Source organism: Brachionichthys hirsutus, chromosome 13 (genome assembly GCF_040956055.1).
Source record: "Brachionichthys hirsutus isolate HB-005 chromosome 13, CSIRO-AGI_Bhir_v1, whole genome shotgun sequence".
In the NCBI taxonomy this organism is placed as follows: domain Eukaryota; kingdom Metazoa; phylum Chordata; class Actinopteri; order Lophiiformes; family Brachionichthyidae; genus Brachionichthys; species Brachionichthys hirsutus.
In genome coordinates this window covers 5,151,959-5,172,360 of record NC_090909.1, presented here as the reverse complement: position 1 = coordinate 5,172,360, position 20,402 = coordinate 5,151,959, and the positions used below count along the sequence as shown (strand labels likewise).

The window sequence follows — 20,402 nt, the reverse complement described above, 5'->3', positions numbered from 1 at the left end:
CCGATGAATTCAAGAAGATGCCTAACCCAAAATATAGTTTCAGAATGACAACTGTGACTAAATATTTTGTCCTTAAACTGAGAGCTTCCAAGAGCATGGGATTATTCCTTGTTGTTACATCATCTTATATTCTGACCTCTGCTTACAATAACCAGTTAGAATTTCTCCCAACAGATCAAAACATGGTCTTTAGCTGCAATTAAGATGCAGTCTGTTTCCATATGCTTCTTTAGTTATCTCTGCACCTTGAGTCTGTCAGTATTTTGATTTGGATTCCCATTATACTAAGCCTTTCTCCACCGTCTTTCTTTCTCCTGCACTATCTGCAGCGGAGGATGGGTGTGGTGGGACACTGCGAGGTCAGAGTGGGGTCATCAACACTCCCAATTACCCAGCTGAGTACAACAATAACGCCGACTGCACTTGGACTGTGCTCGCCGAGCCAGGAGACACCATTGCCCTGGTTTTCTCTGACTTTCAGCTGGAGGATGACTACGACCTGTTGGAGGTCAGCGGCACTGAGGGCTCTTCACAGTGGTGAGTAGTCAGCATGCAGCATATACTTCATTTAGTGGTCCTGTGTCTGGACCACAACTGTGTGAAATGTCTTTGAAAAGCAGAAAAAAAAATCAATGCAGCAAATGATGCTATATCAAACACTGGTTGCTAGTATACAATAACTGAAAATAATAATTACATAGATAAAACAAAAGGTATATCTAGTTGGAATGTAAACCAGGTTTAATGTTTACATTACATTTTGGTCAGACACCAACTCACTCTCTCACACAAACACACATGCTAAACTCTAATGATGAAGAGGTGGGGTATTGTGGTGTCAGTGTGTGTCTCTCACCATCTGTGGCAGCTCCTCCTCTCTCTGACAACTCTCTCAGCTCAGGAGGTAATTAGTGAGCTCCATTAGCACCGCCAGCCATGGAGTGTTGATTCACCATCGTGCCTCACACACATTGACTCTCTTTCACGCACACACACACACAGCCCATATGGGCACAAATGGACATGTGTAGTCACACTATTCTTTCACGCTCTTTTTGCCTCTGTGTCCCTCACTCGCTCACAAGGTCAAGGCCAGCATCACAATATACGTGACTTGAGTGCATGCAGGGTTCAACGTTAACTTTTTTAGGTGGTCGCCAGGTGAAAACTGCGTGTCTGAAAACATTTGATGGTTGCCCACAAATATTGTAGTTTTTTTTCGTAATGTATCTAAAGGACTAATGATTGCCATTATTTTGCGATTTTGAAATACGAGTGATTTGAGTTATGAGATTGGTCCTGGAACAAATTATACTAGTATGTAAAGGTATTACTGTATGATCCTATGTGTTGCACGGAAAAGGTAATACATGGGACAAGGGTCATGGTGTAGACATCATGCTGGCCTGCCTCCATTGTTTAATACCGGTCTACTCATGATGCCATTCATTTAGTGTTGATGTGAAAGAAATGGGTTTTGAGGCTGAACTCTAATTCCAACACAAAAGCTTTGCTTAGTAGAATGGTGCCTAGAATTTCATCCTTAGCTGGATAGAATGGGGTTAAAGGTGGTGAAAATCAGCAGACACAAAATGAGTGGATTGAGAAAGCGGGTAAGACCTTTGGAGGGGTGGATGGACATGAACTAGATAGTTAAAGGAATGAAGACTTATCAGCCGGTGGCCAATTAAGAGAGGTCAGCTGGAACGCTATGATGGTGTTGACCGAAGTCGCACATCCTTCCAATGACCCTGAATAATTCTGCTTTCAATTTATCTTTCACCATATAATTGAATCAGTCTCTAATCACACTGGTTCAGGGATAAGATGTGCTCATGTTTAAAGTGCTGTCTTTATTTTAGATCTGCTATGAACCAAATTAGGGATTACTATCCCTAATCCCAAATGCCCTGTCACAAAAGGCATTTGCCTTGGACCTGGATTCTTATTTTTCCTAATTCCTTTTCTCAAACCCATTATTTGTACTTTGAAGGTTTTAATCTCTTGTCTGCAGTTTGAGCAAGCAGGATGATTGTTTCCTGAATAAACAACATTAATAGAAATGTGTGAGCGTGTAGGGTGTTGAAATCCTATTAGCTGGCTGACTCAACATTGGGAAGCTCCAAAGGCATCACTGATTGATGCCTGTCGAACAGGTTGAGTGGTCAAATCGGAGAGAAGGGAGGTCAGAGATCAGCATCAAAACCATGCCTCCCTGATCGATCAACAACTGTTCAAACAAAGCGGGTCAAGTTTGGATGCTGACTGCTCCCTGGTGCTCTGTGTGTGTGTGTGTGTGTGTGTGTGCGCGTGTGTGTGTGTGTCTGTCAGTGTTTCACTAAGAGGAAAATGAACCAGAATAAACACAATCAGTCACTATCATGAACATCACAGCTTTGGATATGCAAATCTATTCTCACTTACCTGCCTTGTTGTTTAACACAAAATCCAGTGTCTTGATTGGCAGCCCTGCATACTTAGCATTCTGAAGAGGAAGCAGGAGAAGACAGCATGGAAGATTGTCTTCCGTTCCTAAAATGTGCATGTGGATTTAATGTGGCAGCAGGAAGGGCTGCAAAAAAAATGGTAACTGAATTCCACTTGACATTACCTTGATAGGACTTCTCAGTTTTTTCTTGCCCAGGGGAACACATTACTCCGCCATTAGACTGTTTGCATCCACATCGATTTTCTCCCCCATAACCATCCACTTTGAGGGAGTGTAAATAATGCCTGACACTTGTCTGTTGCCAGATGCTCATTCTACTGCTTGCTACTAAGTGGAACCCGTAGCTCTTCAACTCGTAATTTTCTTTGGTGCTCAATTGTTTTGCAAAGCACTGTGATACATTTTAATCCACAAGTATTGTTCCCTAGAGATGATGAAAGCGCCTCTGATACTATAAATAGCACAATAAGCAGGTAGTGCCTGAATTTGGCTGAAAATAATTTTGAAAACCGGCATCACGTCTTATGATGTACAAGACAAATGCCATGGTAGTTGATAAATGTATGTGTTTAGGTTCTATGATGACACCATTTTACAGGAAGTGTTTTTAAATTTGTTTTCTGTTCTCAGAACCTTTGAAAACTTTATTCCTATAAGGTTAAAAATATATATTTCTTTCTTCCCTTATCCATTGCTGACAGCACATAGTTCCCTTGGCAAATGCACATTTGTATTTTTCAAATTTGGAGACCTGTTGGTTTTTGATTCCTCCAGGTGGCTTTGCATCTTTTCTCTTCCAGGCATGTGTCCTGTGGACTTAAACACTGACATTTAGCAAATCTATGGATTGCCCTTTCGATGCTGTATCATCATGCCCTAACTCGTACAAAAAGCATGTCTGCATTTGTGAGAGTGAGACAGAATGAGATAGAGAACTGCTGAAGTAGAGCACAGAACACTATGTATTGATTGACCATTAGGTTGACTCACCTGAGAGCGAGTGAATGGTCTTCAGAACTGCTTTTTAAGTCCAGGGGCTTCAAGCAATGGGGGAGTAATGTGTATATTTGATTTTAGTGGAGATAATGCCTCAACTTGTGATTATTTTATGTTGGGGCTCTTTAAATTTACATTTTAGGTTACTGCAAGTAACAAAATCCAAAATGTAACACTACAGCGGGCAGGCTCTGTAAAAAATAGGAAAACAAAAACTCTGCCAAAAATAAACTATCTTGATTCTAGTTATTTTTCTCTGTCTTTCTTCTCTTGCTCCCTGTAATGCCATAAGTCATTTGAGTAGATAGTTTGGTAAAATTTTGCAATGAAAAGATCATCTGTATATGAACAAACTATAGACAGAATGGTGGAGTGATGGGAAACCAGGTGCCAGTTTTAGAGGTATCGGTGCCTTGCCCATGGGCACGTCAACAGTCCAGATTCCATTCTGTGGTCTGTGCTGGTCTTTAACTGGCCACCCTCCAGTCCCCAAGCCAGGACTCCTACAGAATGAGCTACTGTCACTTTGTCTAAGAATCAATATCAATTTTAATCATGGATAAAGCTTAATTTACGCTCCTCAGATTTTGATAAGGCTAATCAAAGAATGGATCTGACCTTCTTTCTTATTGTTCTTTAATTAAAACTGTCAAGGTGCAACGTCAGCTCTATGCATAAGAAGCCCTAGTTTGGCTTATTGGCCTGTGCTCAACCAACGGATCGATAAATGTCTTTGTCATTCTGTCTACCAAGACTTTTTTTTTTTTAGGCAGAATTTATTATCAGCAGCTCTAATCTGTAACCTGCAAGCGCTAAAAAGTCCAGCTATGATAACCTTTGTACAGCCCGCCAAGACATTCTCCCGTGAGACATTATCTTCAACACCTGGTGCTGTGCTGCAGATTGACTCACACTGCTCAGGCCAAAAGCTGGAGAGGAGAATCGATTTGAAGTGGTAAGAGCAACAATAGCAAAAACGGACCACGCTTGTCCATATCTCTATCAACATGCATTTGTTTCTCTCTCGTTGATGCTTTCTTCAAACACACAGTGGACGTCAAAGGAGAATAATTTGTTGCATGTTCTTAATTGTCATAGAGCATCTGTGTTATTTCTTTAAAATAGCAGGCAAAGCAATTTTCCAGGCAATATTGAGTCAAACCTGTATGCCGAGGAGCCTGAGAGGTAATGTGTCTTTGTAAGTATGTGTGTATTCATGTGTGTATTCATGTGTAATCTCACACCTATTCAGAGGACACACATAGGTTAGAGGTAATAGACCAGATCATGGCACCCTGAGTGGGTGTCTCTTTAGATATGTTTACTAACAGCAACACCATTGGGGTCCAATCTGTTGCTTTAAACGGTCAAAAAAAGATGCAGCGATGGCTTATGATTTGTACACACACTTATATACACATTGGCACTAGGGGCTTGCAAATAGCTTTGCGTTTATTACTGGCTTGGTCTTTTAACCTACTGTCGGATTTGTAGATGAACACCCTCTCCACAGTGAAGAGATGACACCCAGATTCACTGTTGTTGAGGCCTGTGATTGATGCACTGTCATGTAAAAACCTCAGCATTACTACAGCGGATTCATCATAGCGGTCTGACCTTGATAGAACGTTCCACAGAGCCTTGTTGATCCTCTTTGTCAAAGGACTTTGTCAGGTCTATGTGAGCATGCTGCCTTTGTTCACAGCATTTTTCTTGACGTTGACATGCATTGAATTTCATATATATAAAAAATGAAAACAGATGTCAGTACATTACAATAATTATTAACTTGTTTTTATTAGTCATTAATCATTGTTATTATTATTAATTATAACTATCCATCCATTCATTCATCTTCTTCCATTTATGTGAGAGTTTGACACGAAAAAATATTCAGGGACATTTTGGTCCATTCATATATGATTGGGCTACTACAACCTGACACATGTCCTCATGTGATACTATTGATCTTTATAAAAGTTCTCTATGTAACGGGTAAAAAAAAAACTGATGCATTTGGCTGGTAATAAAAGCAGAGGAGAGTTGTCAGATGAGAATAGGAGGGAACCTGCAAGGTGATATAAAGCTATTTGTTATGTAATCTATCTTAATCCTCTTTGGGACAGGGTGCTTGTGTGTGAGAGATTTTTCTTTTATAGAGTAGGCATGTTTTCCTGTGAATGTGTTTGTGTGTGAGGAGCAGCAGTGGAATATCCCTTCTCCAACCATTAATCACACATAGGTTGTCTTTTTTTTGTATGAGGTGACACCAGGTTGACCTGAATATATTTACAGAGGAACCTCTATGAACTCTGGTGAACGTGCCTTGAGCACCAATTACAGCCCCGCACAGCAGCGCGTCTCCATAAAAACTCCACTCAGCTGCATCAATAAACATGGGAAGGCAAAGGGTGATAGGCAATGTCAACCTTCACGGTATAAAGCCAGAGCTGCACTTTAGAACATGCAGATGGACAGTGCCAAGATCTAAAAGTTTTGTTTTTATTTGGGCAAGATGGTTCCAGACATTTTAATTGTATTTTTTTGTCTTCCTTAATGACCCTTCTGAACAACTATTTTCCAATTACAACCTGCTTCTTTAATGAAAATCACAGCCTGTGTTTGCCACAAAAGTATAATAACATATTGCTTTATTGCACAGTAGAAAAGCTATTAAATAATTCTTGTATTTCCTTTTCATGCATTTTTAGTATTGCTTACCTAAAAAGCCTTTTCATTAAAAAAAAACTTTGGTCAATTTTTCTTAATGATGTTGCTTGTCCAGGGGTGAAGTCAAAGTTAAAGTGAAATATCCATTAGACCCTTTCTGTGAGTAGGTTTTTGCTTTTGTCAAGATTTTTGGGGAGTGCAGGCATCATATTGATCTCACAGCACTGCAATCTTTTTTAATACCACCTCCACCCCCCGCAGACAGAATGAGACAGAATCAAAGGCGGAGGGACAAGCACAAAAAAGTTTTATCTTGACATAGGATGACTGTAATATATCTTTTACAGAACTTTGCAAGTGTACCAAAGCACACTTTCAACAAACTGTTTTGGAATGGTCAATCTACTGTCCTGATGGAGTTGCTCAGTACAGGCAGACATGTCTAGAGTGCCTAGTAGACAGCGTGTTAGAATTATCCTCACACATAATGACAATATCATATGTTTCATGTCATGTTTTAATTTATCTTTTTAAATTAGATTATCTGATGGGCCAAACTTTACTTAATATTATTTACTTGAATAAGTTTGATTGTTGATGTGGTTTTCTTAACCTGATGAATTGAAAGAATTTATGTTATAATAACAGCAATAAGCTATCCATATATTTTTATAACTATACAATTGCATATGTAGTGTTTGTAACTTAAATAAATAATAACTACAGTTATTTAACAGCATTTTGAGGAGTAGTTACATTTATCTTGCATTACATTTAGTTACATTTTCACCATACAGTTACAACTGGCCCTTTGGTTGCAACCCATAATGCTGATGTGGCCCTCAGAGATAATGAGTTTGATACCCCTTGGTGTCGGGGAAATAAACACTGGCTCCAATGTTTAAGGGGTGAGAGCATGACATGGGACAGAGCAAGTCAAGCTGTGGAGAGTTATGGAAGATTGAGGTCTGCAAGTCAGGACAGTTGGTTAAACATTAGTAAATAAGAATATAAATTGCATAGAGAGGAAGTGTGTTAATTGGCACAGCATATTCTCCTCTGACCAAGGTCAAACAGTGTTTGTGCTGCTACATTTCATTTCTTATTTTGCACTCTTAACCACCCTCTCTCTTGCCCTAAAATGAACCCAACTCATTATTGTAAGCATAACAAAAGCAGGGTTTATTAATTATTAACATGAAACAATTTCACTCAGTTCTTGTGGGGGATACGGCAGGAACATGAATGCATATAGCTAAATGTGTATCATTCCCCAGAGCTAAACATTTGATGTTCTTTGTCAAAATAAAGATGAATTGCAGATGATAAAAAATAATTATGCTGTGGAGGACTGTGATCATTATAGCTGCAAGGACCTGTAGGATAATTTAGTAAATATGGAAGCTTCAACTTTCTGTCACCGTTAGGCTGTGGAGAGGAGGGGCTAGAGTAATGCGAATAATATGCAAGCTGCATATTAATGAGAACACCACAAATCTGTACCCTATTTAAACCATCTATAGCACCTTGTCTGCAGTGAATTCAACACAACTCCATCTTGCTACACATTATACACATAGCCGACTTTCAAGTTGCTTCATTTGTTTCAATTTCAAAGATTGCAGTGACGCAAATTTAAACAATGCATTAATACACAAAACACAACCGTTTAAAATTGAGCACATTGGCCTATAAAGGCATGAAACAGGCAATAAGAGGTAAGGTTGATTAATATTTATTTTTATTCTTATTTTGTGACTCTTTGGGGTTCTGACTAAAATCCAGATTTCTTTTTATTTTTTCTAATGTTGCTCTGCACAATGTCCATTCCTGAAATCTGCAAAATATTAGTGTGAACTGGATCCAGATTGACGTGACGGTCAGAGCTGCATTTATGTAATCAACTGGCCGTGAGGGTGTATTTTGACACACTGTACGGTTGCTAAGGCCTCCAACAGGTGGATGCAAAAACACAACAAAAAATAACGTCCAAGATGCAATTTAGATGATCCCACTTACTTTCAATTGATTTTTCATTTCCTTTAGCAATGGGAATGAATGATTATCGTAGAGAAGGTTTAAACCCAATCACTTTCTGCATGGTAATTCTGGCACCCAGGTTGGAACCATATGTTTATCCTCTGCATTTACTGTAATCATCTTGGAGCCATAAAGTGGTAAAAGCAATAAAAGAAAAGTGAAAGAAATACTGCACTCCACCTCCTACACAACTCGAGCTATGTAGATTTTGTCGGTGGATGACAGCCACTCATAACATTCACCTCTCCCAGAGGTGCTTCCTACGACGCTTGTGTTCCCAGGCTAATTACTGAGCACACGCACAGTTCGGTGGGTGAGCTGTGAAAGTTTTGTGTGAGAGGCACTCTCTTGTGCCATCCTCCTTGTTTTTGCAGGCTTGGGTGTGTTTGTTTACCAGTCAAAAATTACCGTCACTCAAGTGGTTGCAGATTATATTTAAGCGACTCTGAGTAATAACTCCAATACTAGAACTGCAAATGTAAAAGACAAATAGTTGCCAGTCTTAGTTCTTGAATAGCAGAAGCTTCTACATCAGGACTCCGTCTCTCTTTGTCTGGACAGCAACACCAAGTGCGTCTCCCCATCCAACTGTATCACTGCGTGCTGAATCTGTCTGTGAACGACTGATGCTGATTGACAGCTAGCACAAGATCTCTGTCAGAGCAACTATAATCACATTCACCACAGATAGGTTGAGGCATACTTGGTCTGAGAGGGCCCGATGGCCTTGAGGTATCAAGTACATGAGATAATTTTCCCCCCATACATTGGGGTACCTGCTGCACCATGTACTATATGATTCTGTGGATGTCTGTCTATAGTTAGTCTTGTATTTTTACTGTATTATTTTAGGCCTATGTTAGCATTTTTGTAATTTTATTTTTTTGAACATATACCATTATATAATCTCACATACTGATCAAGATGCCTTCTAGTGCTCTCCTTTAAATAAGATTAAAAGGGCTGCAGAAAGAATATCAATACTTGGTCTTGACCTGATTTTGCTTTCAGCTGTAAGTGGTAAAGCACCAGTTGAAATACTAATGACTTATAAATGCAGATGGAGACATTTTGTATATAATCCAGAAAGTTCATTGAAGGGAAACCTGTGATTACTTAGAAACTTGGTGGACTATAATAGTGTTAGCAGTGGGAATGGGAGTCGATGTGGGGCAAACAACTACAGTAAAGGGAGCCATGTGATTGGATGGCAGGCGTTGTGGGTTTCAGAAGGAGGATACCTGTTAAGGATATATTTCATACAAAGATATGAGAGGTGGCTCAAGCCATCAGTGGTTTGAACATTGTTGGTGGCAGTTTCAGTTATGCTAAACATGTAAAGGAAAATAATATAAACTTGCCTATTAAAACGCGGTTAGGGTTAGGTTTAAATGATACCAAGTGGCTGAATATCTTTGCATCCCTTGTTGGCAAGTTATTTGATTGAAGAAGGTTGGATGTGACCATACTTTCCAAAGACAGAGATCTACAGATATTTACTGCAAGATGAATAGGAATCATCTCGATGTGTGAATGTTCAAACACGAGCATTGCTGAGTGCCACATATTAGCATAATGAAGCTGTATGTGAACAGCTGCTCTTATTACATTCTTTACCATCTTGGCTGTTTCCACCCAGAGTGGCATTAGCCTTTTATTTTTTTATATACTACAGAAAAGTAAAAACTAACTGTGTTCCCTGCAGTAATTTTCTAGTTTTATTCGATCACCCCGGATTGTTCATTCCCAGGTGGCAGAGACGTTGCTGATTGATGTGTTCATAATCACCACGGAGACAGAGAAAGGTGATTAATACTAGTAATTTAACGTAGTAGAAATCTACATGGACCGTGTTGTCTGAGTGTGTGTGTCCCTCTGCATCTTCATGGTCCACAAATGAATGTTTCTCTGTGTGTGTGTGTGTGCGCGTGTACTTATTGTATATGTCAACGGAGTGATTTATGTATTTCCACGCTAATGACATTGGTTAATTGTTCTGAGATGAAGTCATGTTTCCACATTTCTGAGGGCCTTGCAGCAGGAGATAGAATTCAAGGTTAAACAGACAATGTCTTGGACTATTATGTCCACTTTGATTGTCAAAGATCCCTTCTAAAGCGACCAATCCCTTGGCAGAGAGCAGACTAACACTTGTGTTGTCGGCATCCTTGGCACACTCTCTTGCTTTTTTTCTATAATATAGTATGTCAGTATATTACTGCAGAAGCATCAGCAAGGTTTTTAAGTCTAGTCAGTGGCCACCCAGCCTAACGACACAGGCTATTAAGGCTCCATTAATCCACACAATGAGGGAATGAGGATAGCAGATGATGTATATGATGATGATATACTGTGAGACTGTACATGAACAGAGACGCAAAGAGACACACACACACGCATTATGTATTTCATTATCATCATCATTTTAATCTTCATCAGTAGCAGCAGCATTCTAACCCAATGAATTTTGTTTTTGCTTGTTTTTTGTATTTCATTTCATTTTTAACTTGGTACCAGACATTGGCAGCCCAAACATACTCTGAACATATGAAAGATTAAAGTCTCATCTTTCATCAGAATAAAAAACTGAGTTCCTATCGTTTTCTGTTCTGGAGTTATTGGCTGTTGAAGAGAGGCAGAAATCACCAAAATCAGCGTTTTCCAACATAAGACAGAAAACTAGCATTTTGTTCAGAGACACATTTCTAGCTGATCTATGACTTTAACCCAAATATTTATTACTTTAGTGACACATCAAACATCTCAACAGTTGTTTACGTCTAGATAACAATAAAAAAAACACTGATAAAGAGCTTTTGATGTTGTAATAACACATTTATTTACAGCTGCTCCTCTGTGATCCAGACGGAATCCCTGTCAGGCTCACTGTATCTGTCCAAAACCGAACCTGAGTCCGAACCCAAACCGCCAGATTATGGTGACACCACACAAACCGTCGGTTGGGGTTTCTTTCACACTCCACACATGTAGAATTTGCTTTTCAGTCAAATTATTCAAGATTAGTGGATGTTTATTTATCTTTTTTTTTATTTTAAGTAAGTTTTGATAGCTAATGGGAATGGAAAGATTCCAGCATCGCTTATTATCATTTATGTTAGAGGGAGTGGGACTGTCCTCGAGTCAACAACAATTGCAGTCGTTTTTGTCTACAGCAGTTGTTTTTTTTTTATCACCAGACTATTGGAGATGGATAAACCAAACCAAGAACATGCCTCTAGAAAATATTGCTGAGGCAAAGTGACTCATGGTCAAAGTTTTGTGTTTCATGCAGACAATTACTGTTTACTCTTACAAAGCTATATTTAACCAGTTAAGAGAAGCATAAACAACAATAACGCAGCCAGTGCTGACTCGTTCATATCAACTCAAGTAATTAACAGATGCTTTGTTCCGCCTGCATTGGAACACAGGCCCGCAGCGACGCAGGCAGTGGCTATCATGAGGGAGGTGTGGTAGGGGGTGAAAGGTCAATGCTTACTGAGCAGGAAGTAAATGGAGAGTGCTCTTTTAACTTGATAGTGGCTTTATGAGAGACCGGTCAGGGTCATTGGTGATTTACAAAAGCTTTGCCTCTTCTCTTCTCTTCTCCACCTTTTTCTCTCTCTGTACTTTATTAATAACTCACCGTAAATATTTACCTGCAAGCTCTTCCTTTCAGCATCAGGCCAGAATGATAAAAGAAAAATAATACAGACACGCACATGAGAGAGATGAATGCCTTTTTGCGCCTGAACAAAGTATATACCCGTAAAAGACTATATGAGTGCATGCTTATCTGACTTGAATTATTGTAGACTGGCAGACCAATAAAGGCTAATGGAAGAAGAGATCAGGGCCTATCAGCCGGGGTGAATATCTCTGCCCTCTGCTGTTTAATGGATGAGAACTTGGCCCACTTCCACTGTGCGCAGATAACTCGAGACTTAATTCTAGCTGGCCCATTTGAAGTTAAACATAAGAGGCTGGAGCCCAAATTGAGCTGATCAGATATGAGAATGGGAAATAAAATGTATATATATAATAAAAAAATAAGCTATAATTAATCACTGTGATGATTTTGTTTGTGGCATTTCATTCAACATCTTTATTTTTATGTTATATAATTCATGCTTTGTGCATCCGTAGGTTTAAATACTCACATTTTTACATTTGTAAATTAGATCAACTACATGTCTGATTGGGCTTCTTATCTTCAACACGTACCAACTGCTCAAAGACGCTGTTTTCAAAGTTCTCATTTCAGATGCCTGGATAATCTCATTTTGCTATCTCTCCTTCTACAGTACCAGCCATCTGTGTTTGGAATTGGCATGTTCTCTTACTCCACCTGTCTCATCAAACTTTAAAAATACCCCCCCAAACCATCTGCATACGTGTCTTACATCAAATTGTTTACAGGGCAAAATGTGGGATATAAAACTGCACTGCCCACATCTATTTGATTTCTCATTTCAAATGTTCCTTTTCTTTTTCTTTTGCGAGAGAGACAAACACTAAGACTTAGCAGATAATCCTGAATGGGTTGTTTTTTTATGTATTATAACAAAGTTAACATAGACCAGCTGCTTAGGACAGCAGGAATAATTATAGAGAATGATGGCAAAAGATGGAGATGAAACACTCGTCTCTTTAAAAAAATAAAATTAATGAATGTGTAAAACAAAGTACCAGTAGACACAGCAGTGGAACAAAAGCTTACACCATCTATGACCACACTGCCCAAAGAGCATGGTCATAACTAAATAAATCAAATACTTGAACCTCAAAGGAATATAATATTATGGGTGGACAGCAGGAGGCACGGCTCAGAAGAAGAGTCGGGGCCGCTCTCGCTGCCTGGATGACTCATTCCCTTTGTGGAAGCGAGGAACTTCATCCCTTGCCAGTTTTTCCTCTCTTCCTCTCAACATGAAGCCTCATTTTCTCCCACATTTGCCATCCTCCTATCATTGAAGTCTTGAAGTACTTTATTAGGCTAAGAACCACCATTGAGATTGAAAGGCACATGTAAAGAGACACGTAATAATGGTCAGACATTCAGTGGGTAATGCTACAGAGGACGGACGTGTCGAGATTAAAAGATGTCCATCTGAGGCTCAGCTTTTTTGATTAGCTCATTATCGCATGCAAGAAACAGCGAGACTAAGACATTACAGGTCTGTTCTGTTCCCCAAATTAAAAGTCAAGAGTTGTTTACAGCAAGCGACTGTGCACATTTTTCAAATATATTATATTAAACATATTATTCTCATAAGAATAAACACCAAAAGCTGCTTATTTTCCTTACTTAGACATTTCTGTAGGTGATGCATACTATGTTAAAAAAAGGCAGATGAGGACGATCACCCACAAATGAAATCAGCTCCTTTCATCCAGTTTCAAAGTAGCAGACAGTTTCCTAATGGGCTGGAAGAAGCTGTCTAAAATCTAAAGAAAATGTATTTTAGAAAGCCGAGTTGTAAGATACAAATTCACATCTCCCAGAGAAAATGTCCCTTTTTAAGCTGGATGTGTGATTCTAGAGACAATTCCTGACAATAGCTTATGGTTTTGATTTTTCGGGCATTTCACAAATTAGATTCCAAAAATGGAATTCGAACACATCCATATTCCTTTATGATCGCTTAATGGATTTGATCAGTATGTATGTATGTTATCCTACAATCGACGATGAGTAACAGTATGACTCATCCTTCAGCACATTTTAAAACTGATATTTATCATAATTGTATTGGCATCTTAACACTAATGAAAAGGCCCACCTTAAACGATGACACAAAAAGCAAGGATTAATGGAAAACTAAAAATAGCAAAAGATAAAGAGATGAGGGATGTGAGAGCTAAAATATTAGTTCTTTACAGAAATGGGTGATTTAGAGTAGAACTGAAGTGCATTGGTTAATGACTGCAAATTATGTACAAGGATAGACATGGTGGATGCATAATTTTGTTTTTCCTAAGCACTCTGAATAAAAATGCCTCCCGATTATCCCTATCATGGAAGTTCTGGCCATTTACTTTTTACACAGTCATTATCCGCTGTACAAACAGACTATTTTTAAGCATTTGGATAATGGTGCTGAGCAAAAGGAGGTAAAACAGAAGAATATCACTTTGAACTCCCAAAAACCAGCCTTCACTCTAAATGCAGATGGGCTTTAATAGTCGTTATTACTTTGTATTTTTTCCCACTTGTAGTTAATTAGCTTGCTTTATACATTATGTTGACCTTTATGTACTGTACTACCCTGTAATATGTGGGCGCCTTGGGGCATATTGTTTTAAGGGGAAAGTTCTGACTATGCACTATTCAGTGCCTTCGTTATAAAAAGTGCATGGGAGCAGATTGCATAGCAACATGGCTTTATATGCCATTTATTTTAATGAATGTCACTGAGTTGCTTTTATTAATGGGCTCCTGTTAAACCATGCATGCATTTAATGACCACACAAAATTATATATATATATAAAAAGAAATGATGGATGTATTTCGTACTTCCTGAAACCAACAGCAGGTATTGAAGGTAAGTATATCTAGGAGTGGCGGATATGAAGATGCTGAGTTTCTCCTTGGGAGTGACCATGTTGGATAGGATTAGAAATGCCCTGTTCCCTGGCAGTCCCATCCTCAGCATCCTTCTACCGATATAGTCACTATCTCTCCTTTGGACATGTCCAAACCATTGAAGTCTGGTCTCCCTGACCTTGTCTCCGAAACATCTAACCTTCACTGTCCCTCTCATTGCCTCATTTCTAATCTGGTAACTCCCAAGGAGAATCTCAGCATCTTCAACTCCGCCACTTATAGCTCCACCTCCTGTCTTTAGACCTGCAGTTTTTCTGGTGTTGCCAGATTATGTTGCAACCTCCACTGAAGTGCCCTTTTTGTGACTTCAGTACAGTACAACAAAGACCATGAGACACAACTGCCCTGAAGGCGTCTGACTTTAATGTATAGTGTAAGGTCAATGGTTTTTACTGCCTCGGTGGTTGTTATTGGGAGAACTTAATTAAGAGTTTTGGTGCTTTTGTGTTCTGTGGGGCAGGGGGCTCTGTTGACTCTAATAAACCGCCAGTGTATGTCTGCTCTTGATTCTGAAGGTCACAGCCACAGCGCCACTGTCAACTCTTTAATACCATCACTCCGAACTTAATGAACTTACTGATTCGTTTAACCTCCAAAGTACATGTGTTTTTGTGAGGAATGCCAGTGATAGAGAAATCACTTATTGATTTGTGATTACTGTGAATGTTTGCAAGTGATGGTGTGTGTGTACTTGCATTTACATCTGGATTGGCTGGCCTTTTCTGTAATCTCCATGCCTCATTAAAATAGTGAAAGTGTTGGCTTTAAAGTCATTGTGACCCCTGATCTGTTGTAAAGTTCAGGACCAGCATACTGAGAAGAACTGTGATCTGCTTAAGTAGCTGCAATTAACAGAAATATTCTTCCTTCAGAATTATCTGTGACCCCCAATGCGTGCATGCAAAGACCTACTGCGTGAATGCATGCATCTCAGGGAATGGATATGCTGAACAGTGAATGAAAATGTTGAACAGAAAAAAGAGGACATGAAGCAATGAATATAAAACAGCAAAACGGGTTGCTCGGTTGCCCAATGGAAATAACCCTCATTCAAAATCATGAGAGACATCATCAGTTTAATGAATCGCATGGCATCATTATGAATAAAGTAAATGGATTTGTTAGGTCACAATAATACTGTTTTGACACTACTGATCTTGATGACCAATTCAGATTTTTTGCCTATATCCATTTGCATTTACCCAGGTTAGCAGTAGCACTGTATATGTATATGTATATATATATATATATATATCATGCAGTGTAAAGACCAGCTGGGAATCTGTGTGTATATTTGTGTAAGTGTAACTTTTACTAATGTTGATCGCATGCATTGGAAACGGCTCGGAGAGACCATTAAAATGTAACTGTTTTTTCCTAAGGTTTTGCCTCCAACAGCACAAGCGCCTCTGTTAAGACCCATGACGGCCTCCATTACCCTGCTTTGGCCACTATACATTTCCTTGACAATCATCGAAACACCAACTCTGACTGGGGAGCTGGGGGGGTGGGGGGGGGGGGGGGGGGGGGGGTGGAAATTTTAACTGATTCAGCCTGCAGTCCCAATACAATTCAACATGAAATCTAATATGGTCAGAGAGAGGGAGGGGAGGTGGAGGGAGGGAAAGGTGGAAGGGGGAGAGAGGAAGAGGTAGAGAGCGAGAGGGAGGTGAAGAGGAGCAACAGCTTTCAGAGACCTTCATCAGCCAACTCTATTTTTTTCTGTAGCTCCCCATGGTCCCTTCCACCCTTTAACCTTCCTGTTTTCAGCTCTGTGAAAAGGGCAGACAGTGGAATGAGAAAAGGCAGAGGTGACTTTGGGTCAGACTGGCACTGTTGCTGGTCTACTCATCCTTCATCCCATATTAATTGCATAATACCCAATGGAAACCCCATATTTCCTGATTATCAGAAACCAGGGTTCACCATTAACGGCTGCCCGACTGGCCGTGACGTGTAGACGCTCATTCTTGGCAGTCACGTAACTTATGCAGGCTCCCTGACGGGGCAAGAAACTGTCATCCAATTATTTATCAAATGTGTCAGGTATTTTGTAGGGATGCGCACCGATCGAAAGTGAGCGCCTGTTTATCTTGGCTGGACAGAAAGTAATTCACCTATCTGGTGAAAAAGCAGAAATGACCTGTGTCATGTTAGTTCTTAATTCCGTTGATTTATTAAAATGTTAAACATGCTGAACTATTTCCTTTGTAGAATGCTTCTATGAAAATAATATCACTAAGCTTTGAGGTCACTTGCATCTCTGACATTCGGTTGGGATATCAGCCACAGCTGCCTGCTGGATCCAGCCATACTCTTTCATTCTGCTCTATTTCCTTGCTGTCTCCTGACATTTTCTCTTTCTTATTCTATCATTGTCTTACTTCTCCCTTGTGGTTTTTCTGCTCTGCCCAAAACTCTTCTCAAGTCTTTTTCCACTTGCTGTGTCTTCTTTTGACCCTCCAGGAGTTTGTTCTAGTTGAACTAATAAGTTGAGCTACTGCACTGTGAGGTCCCACTGCTCTGAGAGCTCAGATGCTTTGTTTTCATCAAAATAAAACCTTATTCTGTCTGCATCCGGAAACCTACATGTTTTTATTTGATCTTACGGCAACCCAACCCTTCTTTTTCTCTTTTTTTGTTTTGTTGGAGCTTTACGCTTCAAGCTGTTTTATTCTTTGTCCCCTGTGGGATCAGTACAGTACAAAATAATAGCTTTTAGCTTGCGAAATATGTCTCATCTCTCTAGTTGGAGGTGCACCTTCTGTGTTTCTGCTCTCCAAGCGTGAATAGATATATGTAGATATATACTGGTATAAGTGCATTTTATAATTGAGCCATGTGCCTATAAATAAAGATAATAATAATAATAGGTTGGGGAGATGACGGAGATGACCTCCACCAATGACGTTATGTTTTCGACTGCGTTGGTTTGTCTGTCTGTTTGACTGTTAAAGATGACTCAAAAGGTTCTGGACGGATCGTGATGGAATTTTCGGGAAATATTGGGAATGTTACCAGGAACAGTTGATTAAACTGTGGTGATGATCCAGAAGAGATTCTGGATTATGGCTCAATTTGAAACTTTTGTTAACATTGCGGTCAAAGGAGCTACAAAATTTGTTCCTCAATATCTTGGTTGATTATTGACCGATTTTTGTTGAATTTTACACAGTCATATAGAGTGGGGCCCTCCCACGTCAATGCAGATTCATTTCTACTTTTCATGGTTGGTGTATGAAGAAAAAGTTAGAACCTTTTGGTGATGATCCAGATCAGTATGTGGAATGAGCTGCTTCTACTGAAGATGTACCTTGTTAACTACAGGCCTTATTAGCATGTACACCAGCAGATCCCATACATTTTTGTAAACATTCGTGCATTTTTAAAAAAACAAATAAAAAAAAATTAAATAGTGTTGGTCTGACTTGATCTTATTTGCCAGGTTAGTTAAGAGCCATTGACGTTGCACTTCCACTTGAGTTTTAAGCTCTCTCTTCAACCCTTTAAATTCTGAACCATGAAATTAAAAACATAAAGTTTTTTTTGAAAATGAGATCCTGCATGAATCTGATTGTATACATCAGGTTTTTATTTTTATTTTTGAAGACAACTTATGTAGAAGTCTCAGGATCGTGAAAGGCCAAGTGTAACAAATATGATACACACGGCTTTAAAGGGTTTTAATAGCTCTTAAAGGTGAAACACTTTAACCGTTACGATTCATGGTCACATTAATTTTGAAGCATTAGTATAATTACCATAAAGAAACAAGCCAATCAGTGGGAAGACTGGCAGGTTCTGCCAGCCTCTGTAATATACTGTCTGCCATTAGGCTTGACTTTATTGGAAAACTGATGGCTTGTACAATTGCTTTATGGGATGAAATTGAAGTGCAATCCCTTTTTTTTTGTAATGGCAGTTGACAGTTAATAAAAGATGATGGGGAAATTGCTTTCTATTCTCAGATCACTGTTAAAACACTGTTGCAGTGCATCATACCATCCATTCATCCATGGATGGATGAATCATACTGTAGAGTATAATACATCACAATATTTTGATATATATATAGTCCTTCCATATAATGTGTGTGTGTATATATTTATAACATTTGTTAAAGCAGCAATATGCAAAAATGACTATAATCTAAGAGGCTCTTCCCTTTGTGTGTTTCAGGTTCACTGGCCCCAACCTCCCCTCACCCATCATCAGCAGCAAGAACTGGCTTCGGCTGCACTTTACATCCGATGGAAACCACAAGTTGAGAGGTTTCAGTGCGCAGTACCAAGGTACGACTAAGAGCTTTTGATATGTTAAAAGCGTAATTGATCATTTACTACCATCTCTTTTCATTCAGTCATTTTGCAAAATTACTTTTGCAGAATGTACTATTATGATGTGATATTAAATGGACTTCATATTTCAACTTAGTGAAATATGATTTTACATTTATTAATTTTAATTTTCACGGTAACCCACTGGATGTCTTTCTGGTACCATTAATATGGAGTTTGCACTTCTAGTCTGGAGACAAAAAACTGTAATTAAACACATTGCTGCTCCCCAGATGATGAACACTATGCACTGTTTTGGACACTCCATGAGTTTTCCCTCATTTATTTTTCTCAACATTAAATGCAAACTGTCATGAAAACTACTGAGGACTTTCATTGTCGTAATGAGAATGCAGTTCTCATTACTCATTTATTTTAGACATGCATGGAGCGTGTACCTGTGTACTCTACTTATTAGGGCTCAGGGTAGAAATTAGGAATGTCCCGGTAAAGTTTTCTTGCTCCCGAGTCCAAGTAATTTGATTTTGTACCGATACTGAGTCCCGGTCCGATACTTCTGTAATAAATTTAAAAAAAATAAAGAAGAGTGAAGAAACAGATCCAGGATGTGCAACAGGAAATATTAAACACGAATATTTAAAATAAAAAGAACAGTATCCTAATTCAGTGTATTGAGCTTTTTCCCTTCTCTCACGATGGGCAGAGGGAGGTCAGAGGCAGACATCATCCCCAATTTGTCCTGTCAGTGCATTTGAGCTCTACATCCAGGCTGTGCAGGCCCACAGATTCAGTGACCTGTGTGTCGTGTTTTTCATGCGGGAATATCTGGTTAGGAGTTATGGCTGAGGGTAGGCCATCCCACTGGGTAATAAAGGTGATTCAACAAGCATAGAAGAAGGCAGGTGTACCAGTGCAGTAATTACAAATGTAGTTAAGAGATCTAATATTTGTCCATGCATTGCAGACATCAGCCATATAATTAAAATGAAATATATCGTTTTATGCCGTAATTGCAAAATTGTAAAAATAAAACCTCTGTTTTGTCTCCACAGTAAAAAAGATGACTGAACTAAAGTCTCGTGGTGTGAAGATGCTGCCTAGCAAAGATAACCACCACAAGATATCAGTGTGTAAGTTAAAAGCTGTAATTATCAGCAACAATTTCCAATGAAAAGAAAAGTTTTTTTTTTTCTGGGCTTTCATCTTTGTTATCAAGGGAAAACGCAACAACCTTATCCTTCGAAAGGATAAGACTGGACAGGGCAAAAATAAAAATCCTTTGGTCTGCATTCTCATCAAAAACCAAGTCACATTTTTTTTCTTGCTGAAGAAAAGGTTTTT

The 20,402-nt window shown here is 39.1% G+C and overlaps 1 protein-coding gene across 1 annotated transcript in view; it reads left to right on the top strand.

Annotated features, from left to right (window-relative positions):
- The window catches only part of csmd2 (CUB and Sushi multiple domains 2), a 133,763-nt gene that overhangs the window by 48,156 nt on the left and 65,205 nt on the right, over positions 1-20,402 (top strand). Inside the window, exons 5-7 of the mRNA XM_068747573.1 lie at positions 330-537; positions 18,943-19,055; positions 20,114-20,191. Coding sequence (XP_068603674.1) covers positions 330-537; positions 18,943-19,055; positions 20,114-20,191 — 399 coding nt within the window. The remainder of the gene's footprint in view (positions 1-329; positions 538-18,942; positions 19,056-20,113; positions 20,192-20,402) is intronic.